Source organism: Gorilla gorilla, chromosome 14 (genome assembly GCF_029281585.2).
Source record: "Gorilla gorilla gorilla isolate KB3781 chromosome 14, NHGRI_mGorGor1-v2.1_pri, whole genome shotgun sequence".
In the NCBI taxonomy this organism is placed as follows: domain Eukaryota; kingdom Metazoa; phylum Chordata; class Mammalia; order Primates; family Hominidae; genus Gorilla; species Gorilla gorilla.
Window position 1 is genome coordinate 56,075,162 of NC_073238.2, and position 16,999 is coordinate 56,092,160.

Here is a 16,999-nt window from a genome sequence, read left to right on the forward strand (position 1 = left end):
TAAATACACCTAAATTCAAAAGCTCCAAAGTACCTTGAATATTATCTTTTAGTGTGCACCAATTCAGAAACCCCTTAAGATAATCTCCTATAGCTCTAGTCAAAAATACAGATGAACTAACCTACCTCAGAACTCTTAAATTACTATTTTCAGCCAAGTGCAGTGGCACATGCCTGTCACCAGCATTTCAGGAGGCCAAGGCAGAAGGATCACTTGAGCCTAGGGGTTCAAGACCAGCCTGGGCAACACAGAGAGACCCTGTCTCTACAAACAATTTTAAAAATTATCCAGGCCTGATGGCATACGCCTGTAGTCCCAGCTACTCAGGAGGCTGAGGCAGGAGGATTGCTTGAGCCCGGGAGGTTGAGGCTACAGTGAGCCATGATTGCACCACTGTACTCCAGCCTGGGTAACAGAGTGCAACCTTGTCTCTCTCTCTCTCTTTATACATATACATATATACATATATATATATATATATATATATATATATATATATACACACACACACACCACACACACACTAAAATAAACATAACAAAATAAATATTTTAAAATTACTATTTTCAAGGTTGGTCCAGGAGGCCTATATTTTCAAATAATCACCCAGGTGATTTTCATACCCAGCCAGATTGGGAAACTGTCTTATGCAATTATTTTGTAATAATAATTATTATATTGTTCCTTATTTGCTTTAAATAGGTTGACCTAGAATACATTATTAGTTCCTGGAAGCCAGAAAACTAAGTAATAAAGCTCTTGAAACCAGGGAACATATCTGCTATGTATTCCCTACAGTAACCAGATATGCATGACATGTTCCAAGTTCAATAATATTAATAACATTAATAGTAGTAGGTATTTTAGTAATACTAATGATTACAATGATAGAAGCTATCATTTATTAAGGACCTTCTATGTGCCAGATCCCAAGCTAAAGCTTCACCTCATTTTTTTCTCATATGATTTCATGTAATTCAAAGAGGAAAGAATAATGAGAATACTAAGAACATACACTATGTAATTTGCTCAAAATTACCCAGCTAATATGAGTAGAGCTTAAAACGATTTAGTCTAGTCTGACATTCTTTCTACCATATGGGATATATTTAATATTTTGACTCCAAATAACATTGCAACCTGTGGAAATACTTTAGCAAGCAAATATACAACGCCTTAAACAATTCACCCATCTTTTTTTTTTTCTACTTCAAATAAGAAAATTACAGTTTGTTTCTCCACTAGAATGCGACTTTTGTGCTAAGCGTTTTGGAAGACAATGGAGAAAAGCAACTTTTGCTTCTATGGAGTGCTGTGAACAAATCTGAGCTAAAAATAATTGTCACCCTGTTTAATCACTGTGGAGTGCTACACATTTGACACAGCACAGTAGATCTTAACAGTAACTTCGCCCTTCAATAGATCCTTGCCATTTTCCTTTTGTTTACAAGTTCTACAGGGAAGGAAAACCATGAGCTGTAACACTGAGAGTTTACTATTTATTTACTACCATTAGGTCTCTGAAATAGACCCAGTATAAAACTGTAAAGGGAAAGAAAGAGCAGGGATATGGCAGTGAATCTACTATCTAGTTGCATGTTGAGATGACACACATAATTTCAGATTCAAACAGCATCTGGTGCTATCTATGGTATAGTTTATGGAATACATCCACTCAGCAGATTTACGGCTTAAGGACAAGTTTATTCACTCAACCAATGTTTATTGTTAAAATGTCAACCTCAAAAAGGGAAATGCACTCAGAGAATGGTGATGCTAGCACTTCTGTGGGAGAAAGTTGGCTAGCTATCTTCTAAGAAACCCATAGAATGGCATTATTTTGGTAAATTTGTCAAGGTTCTCAGCCTAGTAGGCTGTAAACCTGATTTTGTCATCACAACTAAGGGCAAATCTAACTTTCAGGAGATTAAAGATACATATTCTGGTTTCTCTCTCTATATAATGATGTAAAATCAGAATTGCAAAATATTATATGACAGCTGTAACTTTCACATGGACTATGATATACTGGTTGCCATAACCAGCATATTAATTGGAGGGAACCTGCATGGAAAGCCAGTTCCTCATCAGAAGACTGTTGTGTGAACACGGAGAGTTAATTAAATGAATTCTTCACAAGAGAGATGGCCTTAAAGATGAATGGAACCAGACAAGTAAAAAGTCTCTTCACTTAGGCTCCTTATTCCCTACATGAGGCTTAGATGGGCACTGCTAACACTAGCCAGTAACCAAGACCAAACAATCGGCAGTCTGAATGACAGTCGTTCTTTGGATATTTAACAGACTCACTCAAATAATATTGAGAATACAATATTATTCCTTCTCTTTGAGCTGACTCTGCGTATCTGTATTCAGATCCCTCAGTATGCTGAGTTTATAATTTGACTCTAAAAAAACATCTTATTTCCTCAATACCAAATTCTTGTCTCAGTGCAGTCCTAATGATTAAAAGCATCTGCTACAAAGAAAGCCACAACAGTCCCTTTTAAAGAGTAGTCACACATTGGCTGCCTCGATAAAATAGGTATTTACATTTTTAAAAAATTGAAAATCTTTCATTGTGTTCTAATTGAAGAATAGAAAGCTTTTAAATGAAGAACTAAATCTCCCCGAAACTCAAAATTATATTTATGGCTATCCAGAAGAAAAGTACCACAAAAGACAATACAGGTGGAAATGGAATGAATAAGAGGGCATGCATATTCTGATTATTATTTTAGTTTGTATCAACCTAGGAAAGTTTCTCCAACATATCTTATAGGACATTGCTGACCCTCAAAATGTAAACATGCAAAGAAAACAGCATTCTAGATTCACTGGTGAAATACATTTGGAAAAAGTACGTTTGTCAAAATTAGACAAATTGATTTACAGCAGGAATTCTCACAGTATCAATTAGTATCAATTGTGAGTCTTAAGGGTGAGGGGAATTGTATCTAGTATGTACTGAAATGAAGTAAATATTCTAAGATTTTACTTGTGTTTTTCAAACTTAAAAAAATCAGATTCATTTCTTCAAACTAATATATAAAACAAAGTAGATGAAAACCAAAAACTGTTTAACTGTTTATTTTAACTGGAATTAAAATAAACAGCATCAACTGTTTGTTAATTATTATTTCACTTAAAAAAAAGAGCCAAATCAAATACTTACATTTGTAATCCTTCAGTTCTGGCTCCAAATTGTCATCAGTATTTATTTCTATTGTAGCATCTGCCAGATTTTTTTCTAATGCTGACCTAGCAAGACTGGGTAAAAACCTGGAGGATGAAGAGGGAGGAAGGGGGAAATGGCTTAAGTCAAAGCTTTCTGTGATTCTTAAATACACACACACACACACACACACACACACACACACTCCTTACTAATTACAACTAATTAACGAAGATCAGTCTGGATCTGTAAAATCTAAATCAAACAATATTTTAGAATAAATATAAACTTAAAGTATGTGTGAATTATATGTTTGTGGAATCTCCTTTAATAAGTAAAACTTATTTGTAATTAGCAGTACTGATTTATGTACAACACTTTGCAAAATAAAATTTAAAATTTGCTTTCTTAAGTACAATTAGTATACTGGCTTATCAAATTTTCTTAAGTAGATTAAACAACAACACTTGGCTGTTCTAGGTTGGCAATCATAAATTCAAACCAGTGGAGATGGATTAATGAGATTTTCTTTAGTTTCTAACATAAACTTCTGAATGAATTTAAGATTATCTAGCTTCGTTCTTCCTATTAAAAAATATATCCGCTTATCTATTCTATGTGTATGTTGTCAAAACAACAATCTAGTGAGTGACAGTTATTCTTCAAACAAACAGATTATGAGCATCATGTGCCTGAGGCATGAAACATAGTTTCCCACCCACACAAATAAAGCTATAGCTAGAATTTATGGTCCCAAGTGAGCCAACGGATATGACTTTTAATCCATGGTACCCATGGTTTAACTACACCACTTTAAATTAACCACTATGTGATATAACGTTCCAAATAAACATACTAAGAACATACCACTTTTAAACAATTTGGGTTTTTCACAGCTCTAAATCTTTGGTGGTGATTCCTACAGTCTTGAGTATAATCTCTAATAGTGGAAAGATTGGAGACCGTGAGGCAGCAAATAGACAAGCATGTAAAGAACTGTCAGATTTCCTGTCCCTGTAAAATTCCAGTCCATATATCTGACATTATCTCTTACCTCCTGCCTCATTTTGGGCCTAGGCTATGATAGAGGAAATTACACAGCTCTATGCTAGTAACTCCTCAGTTCAGCATGAAGTCAGACTTTGCTGCTCATCTCTGAACTTTCGTCATAGTTCTTAGATCATTGCCTCGTTCAAAAACCAAGCCCTCACCTTATCTCCCAGTCTAATAGCTGGCTTTTGTCCTGTTTCCTGAGCCCTTGTCTTGGCACCCTGCTTAACCTTCCTCTTACCACTATCCCACAAACTAGAGGCTGGCTTGGTAACATTAGGCCCTGCAGCTGCATCCCTATTACTTCCTGTCAGAACACCCTGACTGGCATTGACTATTTTCAGGCTTAGACTTGTTTGCGATTCCCAGGCTTCCCCAACACATATATAGTCTGCGTGTCAACACATCTTAATGTTGGCCCTGTGTGGAAACATTTCTAGATTACACTCCAAAGCCTGCAGAGAACAGCAAATATGGCACGGATGCCTTCCCTTCACCAATATTGGCAGTCATTGCTTGCTAATAGGGCATTCTTTCCTGCTGAGATTGAACACACTTCACCATTATTCTCAATCTAGCACCCAGACAGCAATATCAATCAAGGTACCAAGGAAGTTGAAATATATTTACATCTAGAACATTCTAAGATATTGGCCCATCCAACAAATGAGGAGAATGGAACATATCAGGTGGTGTGAGGCCAATCCTAATTTTTTTCCTACATTTTAAGGGATTTGTTAACTGTTTCCTTTCCCATTGCTCACTGATATTTTTTACTTATTTTTTCCCTCTCCTCCCTTGGCCTTGGTAAAATAAGCAAATAAATGAATGAATGAAATATTACTCTTTACTATCCTAGCTTCCCAAAACCAAAGCAAGCACATACCCTGTTGCAAATTTTCCAAGTGTACTTATAACTATTATGAACAGCCTGGTGTCTTTTAAAAGTAATTATTACATTTATCATATTTATTCATTTTACCAACAAAAAAAAATTGGAAAAGCTCTAGTCTCATTAGGTTTTGGTTATAAGAAAAACTAAAGAAAGATTCAGCTACACTCTGGGAAAGTCAAAAAGAGAAGTATAGTAGTTACGCTAAGCTAACGCAAATAACTGTCTTTGTCACAGGAGTGGGATAGGATCTTTAGATTAAGGAATAAGATAGGACTTCTCAGGATGGTAGCAGAGAAGTCTGTTAAGGGTCGGGGTATTCTCAAATCACCAGCGCTAGGAAGGAGGGGTGTTACTTGCAAGAGTGAAAGAAAAAGACTGAGGGGTTCTGTGGATACTAGGCAGTCTTTGACTTCTATTCAGAATGTAATTGATTAATTTGTACTTGTGATTTTAAATCTTAAATTTCCAAATAGTATTGGAATATTTAAGATAATTTATGGTACAGCCTATTTATAAATTTAATTGACTATATTTGTGCATTAATTACTCAGGAAGGTTTTGTTTGTTCATTGAGACATCCAAAGTATGTAAAAGGAAACAGAATATATAAAATTTATTAACCATTTCAAATGTTTGAAGGCATTTTATTTAGCCGAGTTTTATAAATGGAACCAGACATTTTTCAAAGGCTTTTCAAAGTGATGGTTAATATCTGCTAGACTTACATAGTTAACTGAATGAATGAACAGAAAAGCCTAAAGAAGGTCTCAATTTTTTAAATTATAACACCATAAAACTGAATGCCAGCTTCTAAAACCAAAAATAAATCCCCAAATAGTCTTTCCTGCAAGCAAAATGATTCTTCCAGACAACAAAAAATTCACACCAACAATAATCTTCTAGTTTTAACACTGTGTATGATTAGTTCGATCAGACTTGTGATTTTTAAAATTAATTACTAACAGCTTAAACAGTGAAAATTTTATATAGCTGTTACTCACTTTGCTTATTTATTTATTTATCCATAGGTGTTGATCCCAAATATTTTATATCCAAAGGGAATTTCTGACAACTGCATGCAAATTGAGTTTTTGACAAATAGAATAATTTCCTCATTACTTCAATATCAGAAACAGTTAATCTTCATTTCTGATTAAACTCTTACAACTGTGTCTAAAATTTCTGTGCTAAAGGACCAGCATAGAATTGAATTTTGAGGATCACCTCAAAATTTTCCAGAAGTAAATAAATTAATGAAATACCAAACACTTGAATGAAGTAGAACTCTTATTACAGATACCTCTAATTAATTTTTCTACAATAAAAGTATTTTTGGAATGCAAATTACTTGAGAATTTCCTAATCTTCTAAATTCTTCCCTGTAGTTCCTTAGGTTTACAAATATCTAGAAAATGAATTATGCATCAAGCTCTGAATTGATGTTCACTTTATAGGGTATGAGGATGAGGTACTTAGAGAATTCATCAGATAAAAATTGTTGCAATCTTAATGCCATTGGCATAAATATATGAGTGATATTTTTAAAATTACATTAACAAAAAAAAGCCCAACTAATATTTATAAATTCAATGTTTAATAAATTTAGGTTAGATAATTTATTTTGATTTTTGTCTGCTTCATAAAGTTCTTTGTGAAAATAAGTTATATCAATCTTTGTTTTAAAATTTTCCACAAAATCCAATTCCTTTTCACTGCTTCAATATAAAATGAGTTTATTTTTTTAAAACAACAATAAAATACTTTATGAATCAATAATTTTGGGTTCCTTCCTGCCACTGTGTTATTCTAAAGAGAAGGTTAGTAAGAAGACTTTTGAGTCTGCAGCCTTGCTAAACTCAACAGATGATGCATAAACAAAATAGCTGTTTTCTATTCATTTCTAGTTGAAAGGGTCATGGAGTGATTAGAAAATAAGAGTTTTTTGTGGTCAGTTGATAACACTGGAAAAATTAGTCAACTATTTGATTCAGTGAATATGTATGAGAATGAAAAGTAACCAATTTTTTTCAGTTTTTTTAATTATGAAATATTTCAGTATTTCAGAAAATTAAAGAGATTATAGAAAATTATGAAGACTATTAAACATTCTATTCATCTCTCTCCATCTCTAGAGAGAACTCTAACCTTGAAACTGGTGTGTATTTGTTGTCCATATTTTTATATTTTGCTATGTAAGTGTGTATGAATAAAAAATATATTGTACTGTTTATCACATTTAACATTTTGTACAAATCACATCATATACTGAATCTCCTTTTGCAACTTTTTTACTCAATATTAAGGTGCTATGATAGATAACTGTAAATACATGCAATTTACTTCATTTTGACTGTTGTAAATTATTTTATCATACAAATATATCAATTTATATATTCATTTCCTACTGATGGACAGATGGGTTGTTTCCAATTCTTCATTATTACAATGATACAGTGAACATTCCTGTATATACCTCCTTATATACACATGTAAGTCTATCTTTAAAGCAGATATCGAGAAGTGGAATTGTCAAATCATAGAGTAATAATATATTTAGGCAAAAAAAAAGTGTTGAAACTTCCATCCCAACAGCAGTGATGAAATTACATTCCTCTCCATTCATAAAAAATGTTACTACAAGTAAAAAATTTAAAGTATAAAATGACAGCTGATTATTATTTTAAATTTCATTTCACTGATTATTAATGAGGCTGAGCATGTTTTCAAATGTTTATCGGTCATTTGAATTATTTAAACTTTGCATAAATATCTATTCATTCTTTGCCCATTTGGAGTTAATCTTTTTCCTTATTAATTTGTAGTTACTTTATAGTCCCTGAATGCCAGTGCTTTCTTAATCAAAAATCATCCAAAACATCTTTCCTAGTTTGTGGGTTATAACTTATAAAGTAGTTTATAGTGTCATATAACTGGATTTTACCTTTTGTGTGGGATAAATTGGAAAATCTTTATTTATAACCATGTATTGACAAGCCAACATTGATTTACAATGCCACATCTTATATACTAAGTTCTCACAAATATGTGGGTTTGTTTCTGTGCTCTGTATCTATTCTAATAGTCTATTTGTTTTCCCCTGTACCAACACATACTATTATAATGAATACAGATTTAGAATTAATATTGATATCTAATAGGTTAAGTATACCCTCATTAATCTTATCAAAATTTCTTGGCTATTAGTAGCCTATTATACTTCCACGCCAATTTTGAGACCAGCTTGTCAAATTCACTATAATCTTGTGGGATTTTGACTAATTATATCTAAATATCAACTTGGAGGGAAACAGTTTTACAATACTAAATCTTCCATTTATTTGTCTTCTTTTATAACTTTGAGTAAAGATGTATACTTTTCTCCATTAAAGCATTACATGATATTTATTAGATTATTCTTAGTTGTGCAAAGCTTTCTACTATTATTTTGAATGAAATTTTTAAAAATTGTATTTCCTTATTGATTGTTACTAGAGTATAGGAAATGTCATTGATTTGGGAGTATAAATAACCTCACTAAACTCTATTTGTTCTAAATAATTTATGTGTATTTTCTCTTGTATTTTTAATGTAGCTAATCATATAACCTAGGGCAAATGTACTTGCTAAAAGTGCTGAAAGATTATTCTTGTTTTGGTCCTAACTCTAAAGAAAATGTGACAAGTATTTTGCCTTAAGAATATTTGCTGTAAATTCCTGGTAGATATTCTTTATAAGATTAAAGAATTTCCTTTCTGCTCATAGTTTACTAAGAATATTCCAGATTTACTAAGTTATATTTGTTTTTGCTTTGTTTTTAGGGCTGGCTATTGAATTTTATCAAACACTTTTTCTCCATTTAGTAGAATAATTTTTCCTCAACTAATAAGAAGATGAATTAAAAAACAGAATATCAAACCTTGACATTCTTGAGGTAATTCCAAATTGCTCATGAATCTTTAAATATAATATACCTACATTTGAGATAAATAAGAAAGATATGTTTTAATAGACGGAAGTGAAAAGAGGAAATCTTAGAAATAAACATTACCTTTTTCTGACTGATTGAATGTGTCCTCCCTAAGATTCATAGGTTGAAATCCTCTTGCCCATAGTAAAATTGTCAATTAAAAATACAAATTTAGGTTGGGCACGGTGGCTCACACCTGTAATCCCAGCACTTTGGGAGGACAAGGCGGGTGGATCACGAGGTCAAGAGATCGAGTCCATCCTGGCCAACATGGTGAAACCCCATCTCTACTGAAAATACAAAAAACAATTAGGTGGGCCTGGTGGTGCGCGCCTGTAGCTCCAGCTACTCAGAAGGCTGAGGCAGGAGACTTGCTTGAACCTGAGAGGTGGAGGTTGCAGTGAGCCGAGATCGTGCCACTGCACTGCAGCCTGGCAACAGAGCAAGACTCCATCTCAAAAAAAAAAAAAAATTAAATTGAAAAGAATATTTGCTGCATGTGGCTAGCCAGTTCTCCCAGCACCATTTATTAAATAGGGAATCCTTTCCCCATTGTTTTCGTCAGGTTTGTCAAAGATCAGGTGGTTGTAGATGTGTGATCTTAGAATTTCTGAGTTCTCTATTCTGTTCCATTGGTCTACGTGTCTGTTCCTGTACTAGCACTATGTTGTTTTGGTTACTGTAGCCTTGTAATATAGTTTGAAGTCAGGTAGTGTGTTGTCTCCAGCTTTTTTTTTTCTTAAGATTGTCTTGGCTATACAGGCTCTTTTTTAGTTTTATATGAATTTTAACATAGTTTTTCCTAATTCTGTGAAGAAAGTCAATGGTAATTTAATGGGAATAGCATTGAATCTATAAATTACTTTGGGAAGTATGGTCATTTTCATACTGATTCTTCTTATCCATGAGTATGGAATGTTTTTCCATTTGTTTGTGTCCTCTCTAATTTCCATGAGCAGTGGTTTGTAGTTCTCCTTGAAGAGGTCCTTCAATTCCCTTGTTAGCTGTATTCCTAGGTGTTTTGTTCTCTTTGCAGCAATTGTGAATGGGAGTTCATTCATGATTTGGCTCACTGCATGCCTGTTGTTGGTGTATAGAAATGCTAGTGATTTTACACAATGATTTTGTATCCTGAAACTTTGCTGAAGTTGCTTATCAGCTTAAGAAACTTTTGGGCTGAGACAATGGGATTTTCTAGAAATAGGATCATGTCATCTGTAAACAAAGATAATTTGACCTCCTCTCTTCCTATTTGGATGTGCTTTATTTCTTTCTCTTGCCTGATTGCCCTGGCCAGAACTTCCAATACTGTGTTGAATAAAAGTGGTGAAAGAGGGCATCCTTGTCTTGTGCCAGTTTTCAAGGGGAATGCTTCTAGATTTTGCCCATTCAGTATGATATTGGCTGTGGACCCCATCCTTATGCCTTATACAAAAATTAACTAAAGATGGATTAACAACTTAAATGTAAAACCCAAAACCATAGAAACGCTGGAAGAGAATCTAGGCAATACCATTCAGGACATAGGCACAGGCAAAGATTTCATGAGGAAAACCCAAAAGCAATTGCATCAAAAGAAAAAAATTAACAAAAGAGATCTAATTAAACTAAAGAGCTTCTGCACAGCAAAAGAAACTGTCATCGGAGTGAACAGATAATACCCAGAATGGGAAAAAAATTTTGCAATCTATCCATCTGACAAAAGTCTAATATCCAGAATCCACAAGAAACTTAAACAAACTTACAAGAAAAAAACCCACCCCATTAAAAAGTGAGCAAAGGACATGAACAGACACTTTTCAAAAGAAGACATTTAGGCAGCCAACGAACATGAAAAAAAGCTCAACATCACTGATCATTAGAGAAATGCAAATCAAAACCACAATGAGGTACCATCTCATGCCAGAAAAATAGCAATTAGTAAAAAGTCAATAAACAATATATGTTGGCTAGGCTGTGGAGAAATAGGAATGCTTTTACACAGTTGGTCGGAGTGTAAATTAGTTCAACCATTGTGGAAGACAATGTGACGATTCCTCAAAGATCTAGAGGCAGAAATACTATTTTACCCAGCAATCCCATTATTGGGTACATGCCCAAAGGAATATAAATCATTCTGTTATAAAGTTATATGCATGCTTATGTTCACTGCAGCACTATTCACAATAGCAAAGACATGGAATCAACCCAAATGCCCATCAATGATAAACTGGACAAAGAAAATGTGGTACATATATGCCATAGAATACTATGTAGCCATAAAGGAATGAGATAATGTCCTTTGCAGGGACATGAATGGAACTGGAAGCCGTTATCCTCCACAAAATAACACAGGAACAGAGATCCAAACACCATATGTTCTCACTTATAAGTGGGAGCTGAATGTTGAGAACACATGGACACATAATGGGGAATAACACACACTGGAGCCTCTTGAGGCGGGCGGGTGGGGGGAGAGCATCAGGAAGAATAGCTAATATAGATCCTGGGCTTAATACCTAGGTGATGGGTTGATCTGTGCAGCAAACCACCATGGCACACCTATGTAACAAACCTGCACCTCCTGCACATGTACCCCAGAACTTAGAAGTTGATGGAAAGAAAAATAAAGAAAAAAATAAATAAAATGCATCTAAAAATGATTCATTCTAGGATCATAATAATGTTACCTTGATAGTAAAAGGTATGATTACTATAAAATTGTTCATAATTTGAAATTACTCATAATTGCTCGATTTGTTAATATTTTACTTAGAATTTTTGCATCCATTCCATGAGCATTTATAATTGCATAATTTATAATTTTCCTTTCATAAATTATTCTTATCTGCTTTAGGTGTCTAGGTTATACTAGACTCAAAGTGAATTTCTATGTTTTCACCATTTCTCTATTCTTTGGAAGTTTATTTAAGGCAGGGATTCTAAATTTCTTGACAATTTGGTACAATTTGACAATAAAACCACTCAGGAATGGTCTTTTTTAATGAAATTTTTTAACTGCCAACTTTATTCCTTTAATGGTTATGGGTCGATTTGAATTTTCTATTCATTCTTGACCAATTTAGGTAATACACATGATTCCAGAAAATTGTCTTTTTTAGTATAGTTTTCATAAATATGACTTTATTTTCAGTTATGCTTTTTCCTTTCCAAAATTACTAAATTACTTATTTGTTCTTCCTCTCTTTTACACTAATTAAATTTACCAAGGCTTTATCTATTAATATTTTCAAAGAACTACCTTTTGGTTGGACTAATCTTTTCCATGATTATTTTGTTTGTTAGTTCATGAATTTATGCCCTTAACTTCATTATTCCATTCCATCTACTTTCTTTGGGTTTAGTCTGTAACTTTTTACTAACTTAAGTTGAATGCCTGGCTCACAAATTTTCTTTCTCTATTATTTTCAAGTTTGTGAGTTTAAAACTTAAAAAAAAAAAAAAGTTACCTTAGGTGTATCACTAAAGTACTGAAATTCAGTTTTGGTCATAGAGTTGTTAATATTTCACAATTTTCATTCTAATTTCTTCTTTTGATGTCTGATTTAAATTTTCCAACTAAATAGGCTTTTAAGTGTATTTTTTGTTATTGCTATGAATTCTGTTGCTTCTTGGTTGGAGAATGTGATCTTCATGACAAATATTCTTTGCTATTTACTGAAAAACCGATTTTTTTTCTTTTTTTTTTTTTTGAGACAGAGTCTTGCTCTGTCATCCAGGCTACAGTGTAACGGTGTGATCTTGGCTCACTGCAACCTCCACTGCCCGGGTTCAAGTGATTCTCCTGCATCAGCCTCCCAAGTACCTGGGATTACAGGCACGTGTCACCACACCCAAAGTATTTTTTTTTTTTTTTTGTATTTTTAGTAGACACAGGGTTTCACCATCTTGGCCAAGCTGGTCTTGAACTTCTGACCTCATGATCCACCCACCTCGGCCTCCCAAAGTGCTGGGATTACAGGCATAAGCCACCACACCTGGCCAAAACTGATTTTTTATCTAGTTTATGGTCAGTTTTTGATACATGGTACAAACGTCTCATGTGTGCTTGGAAAGAATGCATATTCATTGTCCACTGGGTATAAAGTCCATTATATCAAGTTTGTTAATGGTTTTGGTAAATCTCTATCTTTACTAACTCTTAGAATATATGATCTGTCAGTTTCTGAAAAAAGTGAGTTTTGAAAACTCTCATTATAACTGTTGATTTGTCAATTTCTCCTGTCTTCAATTCTGATTGTTTCTGTCATACAGTGTTCCTTCTTAGGTATAAACGGCTAAGGAGTATTAAATCTACTAAATGAATTTTTTGTTCATCTTCTTCATCCCCAATCATGCTTTTGGCCTTGAAGTATATTAATAGTAATATATTTCTTCCCTTTTGGTTAGTATTTGCCTGTTCTTCTTTTTATACCTTCACCTCTGATCTTTCTATATTATCTTTTAAATGTGACTCTTGTAGCAACATATAATTGGTTTTCGTCTTTTAAAATCTTAATCAGAATCTCTGTTATCTGGAAAGTTTAATCTTGTGTAATATTTGTGCTCACTTCTAACATTTCATGTTTACTCTTTATTTTTTCTTTCATTTCCACCTATGTTGTGCTGACAGGTATAACATTCCTATTTGCTTATCTCTACCACCACTGGATTTATTGATTTATTTCCTTTTTTATTTGTGGTTACTCAAAATTTACACACACATACTTGAACTAATGAAGTCTAAAATTATTCAATACTTCTATTCTCTTCTCAAACAACAGAAGCACCTAAGAATGCATTAATCTCTTTTTCCAGTTTCTATAAGTTTTTAGCTTCACCCTGTTGTTAAATACTTCCCTATATTGGTATTCATTTTTATTGCTTTGTTTTTCACAATACATTTAAATTTAACAATATATTTGCCTATTTCCTTTCTCACCGTAGTTTCCTGCATGCCAGTCTTTTTCTCTGCATTCAGTCTCCTGCTTACTGAAATATATCCTTTAGTAGTTCTTTAAGTAGTACTGAAAAAACTACTAAATGTAGTAAGCTCAGTCTTTAGCTGAAAATGTATTCCGCTAGGCAAAGACTTCTGGCATTGACAGTTATTTTCTCTCAACACTTTCAGGATACTATCCAATCCTGGAATCTACTATTGCTGATGTAAAGTTGTCGGCTTGATATTTTTTCTCTTGTATCTTTTTCCATTATAAGTTTTTCTCTTTGTCTTTAATGCTGCGCAGTATCATCACAATGTATGTAGGTGTTGATTTGTTTTTATCTGTCCTACTTGGGAACCGATATATTTCTTCAATCTGTAGACTCATGTCTTTCTGCTTTCTGTTCTGGAATTCTCCTAACCATTGCCTCTTTGAACAATTATTCTCCCTCAGTCTCTTTATTCTCTCTTCTTAAATTCCTATTAGACATATGTTGGACTTTCTTATCTTATTCTACATGTCTATTAACAACCCTTTCAGGTTTCCTATCTCTTCACTTTGCTGTGCTGCATCCCAGGCTATTTTCCCTCCACTTCATTCTCTTTTCAATAGTCTAATTTACTAATTAAGTGCTTATTGAATTTTGTTTGATGGTTTGTCCATTTGTTTGTTTTCTTTCAATGACTATATTCTTCAACTGAAAAAGTTCTGTTTGTTTGATTTTTCTTTCAGATCAGTTCATTTTCTCCTCTATCATAGTCATCCAGTTTTTAATTCCTCGTAAGTTTTAATAACCTTAAACATACTTATTTGATAGTCTCAAATTGTTCTATTATTTTTAGTTCTTGAAGTTCTATTTCTTCTAAATGTTGTATCTGCCAAATCTCTTATGGTTTTTTCCCCCTAGATATGGTTTATTACTTTTTACAATGACCAAATATTCAGATAGGATATTTAGTGTACTGATCTTGTAAAAGTATTTGCCACAGATTGGTTTTCAAGGTTGGTGTTTCCTACTAAGCCTCCAAGTAACTAAATGATCCTGGATAAGTTTTTCATGTTAACTTAGTAGTTTTTAGTTACTACCTTTACAGACGGCATCAACATGGACCCTCACACCTGCACCTGAGCAATGTGGGGCATTTGATTCCTCATGGTGACAGTTTCTTTCCCACCCCAAGCTCCAGGGAGACAGTAAGCTTTCTCATCATTTCTCTGGGCTTGTGGGCCAACATTTTTTAGTCTATGGGAACAGGGAGCACTTCCAGACTCTATTCTTCATGCAGGAATCTTAATTAAAACCTCTCCACCTCACATATGCCTGCAGCCATGTCTGTTGTCCCCAAACAGATATTAAAATCCAGCATTAGACCACTTAGCCCTATCCCTATTTGAAAGCCTCTTTGGCAGCCATGATATCATTATTATTCTCTTTATTCTGGTATTGCTTTTTACTTCATTTCTTCTTCTTTTTAAGTATTAGCTCTATTGAGATATAATTCAGATATCACACAATTCACCTATTTAAAGTATACAATTCAATGGTTTCTAGTATATTCACAGAGTTGTGCAACCATCACCGCAAGCAATTTTAGAACATTTTTCTTACCTAAAAAAGATCCCCCGTACCCACTAGCAGTCACCCTCCCTTTCTACCCCCAAGTCTACCTGGCTTCAGGCTACTACCAATCTACTTTCTGTCTCTATGGATTTGCTCTCTTCTGGATATTTCATGTAAATAGAGCCAAACAATATGTGGTCCTATGTATCTGGCTTCTTTCACTTAACATATTTTCAGGGTTCATCCATGTTGTAACATGTATCAATACTTCATTTCTTTTTGTTGCTAACATTTCATTGTATGGATAAAACACACTTTATTTATCTGTTGAGCAGTTGATAGTCATTTGTTTCCAGTTTTTCACTATTATGAATAATATTGCTATGAACATTCATGTAGAAGTTTTTGTGTGGACCTGTTTTTGTTTCTCTCGGATAGATTCCTAGGAGTGGAACTGTAACCCTAGTCCTGTTTCATTTCTGATACCTCTGATATGCTCTTCCTTTTGAGTTTGGATAAGAGTTAACAATTACTTATTATATTTTATTCAGAATTTCCAGGTTGAGTAGTGTATGGGGAGGACATCTAGCTCATTCTATTTTGTTCATGTATATCACTAGCTTTTCTATGGCCTTTATTTTCACACATTTAAAAAATATTTGTGGCCAGGCACGCTGGCTCACACCTGTAATTCTAGCATTTTGGGAGGCCGAGGCAGGAGGATCATGAAGTCAGGAGATTGAAACCATCCTGGCTAACACAGTGAAACACTGTCTCTACTAAAAATACAAAAAAAAATCAGCCGGGTGTGGTGATGGGTGCCTGTAGTCCCAGCTACTCGGTAGGCTGAGGCAGGAGAATGGCATGAACCCAGGAGGCAGAGCTTGTAGTGAGCTGAGATGGTGCCACTGCACTCCAGTCTGGGCGACAGAGCGAGACTCCATCTCCAAAAAAAAAAAAAAAAAAAAAAAAAAAAACACCATGTTTTAGAAGAGATCCATTAAATTTCCCACTCCAAATAGCAGAGGAAATATAAAATCACACAAAAATTATTTCTTGTCAATATTGTCTTGAAAATCTATCCTAGGGAGATAATAAAATATATGACAGAAATGCGTCCCTTAATTTTTCTGACCTTCATTAAAAATGTTCTCATGTTTTCTTTGTAGACTGAATTAGTAATAAATTGTAACTGAATTGGTAATAAACACTGCTAGCTTTCAATATTCTCATATGCGTTATATTTCTCCAAACTTTGGTATTTTTAATTTCTTAGATCAACTCTTATTATTTTTAGTTTTTCAATTTATTTTTATTTATTTTTTTAATAAAGGAAATTAAAAGTTGATTCAACTACCAGGGCATATCTAACAGTCTGCAGAATGCTTTGAAAGTCCAAAATTTTTATATTTAATAAAAGAATCAATAT

The 16,999-nt window shown here is 33.7% G+C and overlaps 1 protein-coding gene across 2 annotated transcripts in view; it reads right to left on the minus strand.

Annotated features, from left to right (window-relative positions):
• VWA8 (von Willebrand factor A domain containing 8) overlaps positions 1-16,999 on the minus strand; it is a 391,686-nt gene that overhangs the window by 216,262 nt on the left and 158,425 nt on the right. For both annotated transcript variants that reach the window (XM_031001353.3, XM_055360043.2), the window contains one exon: positions 3,176-3,282. In XM_031001353.3, the coding sequence (XP_030857213.3) occupies positions 3,176-3,282 (107 nt within the window). The remainder of the gene's footprint in view (positions 1-3,175; positions 3,283-16,999) is intronic.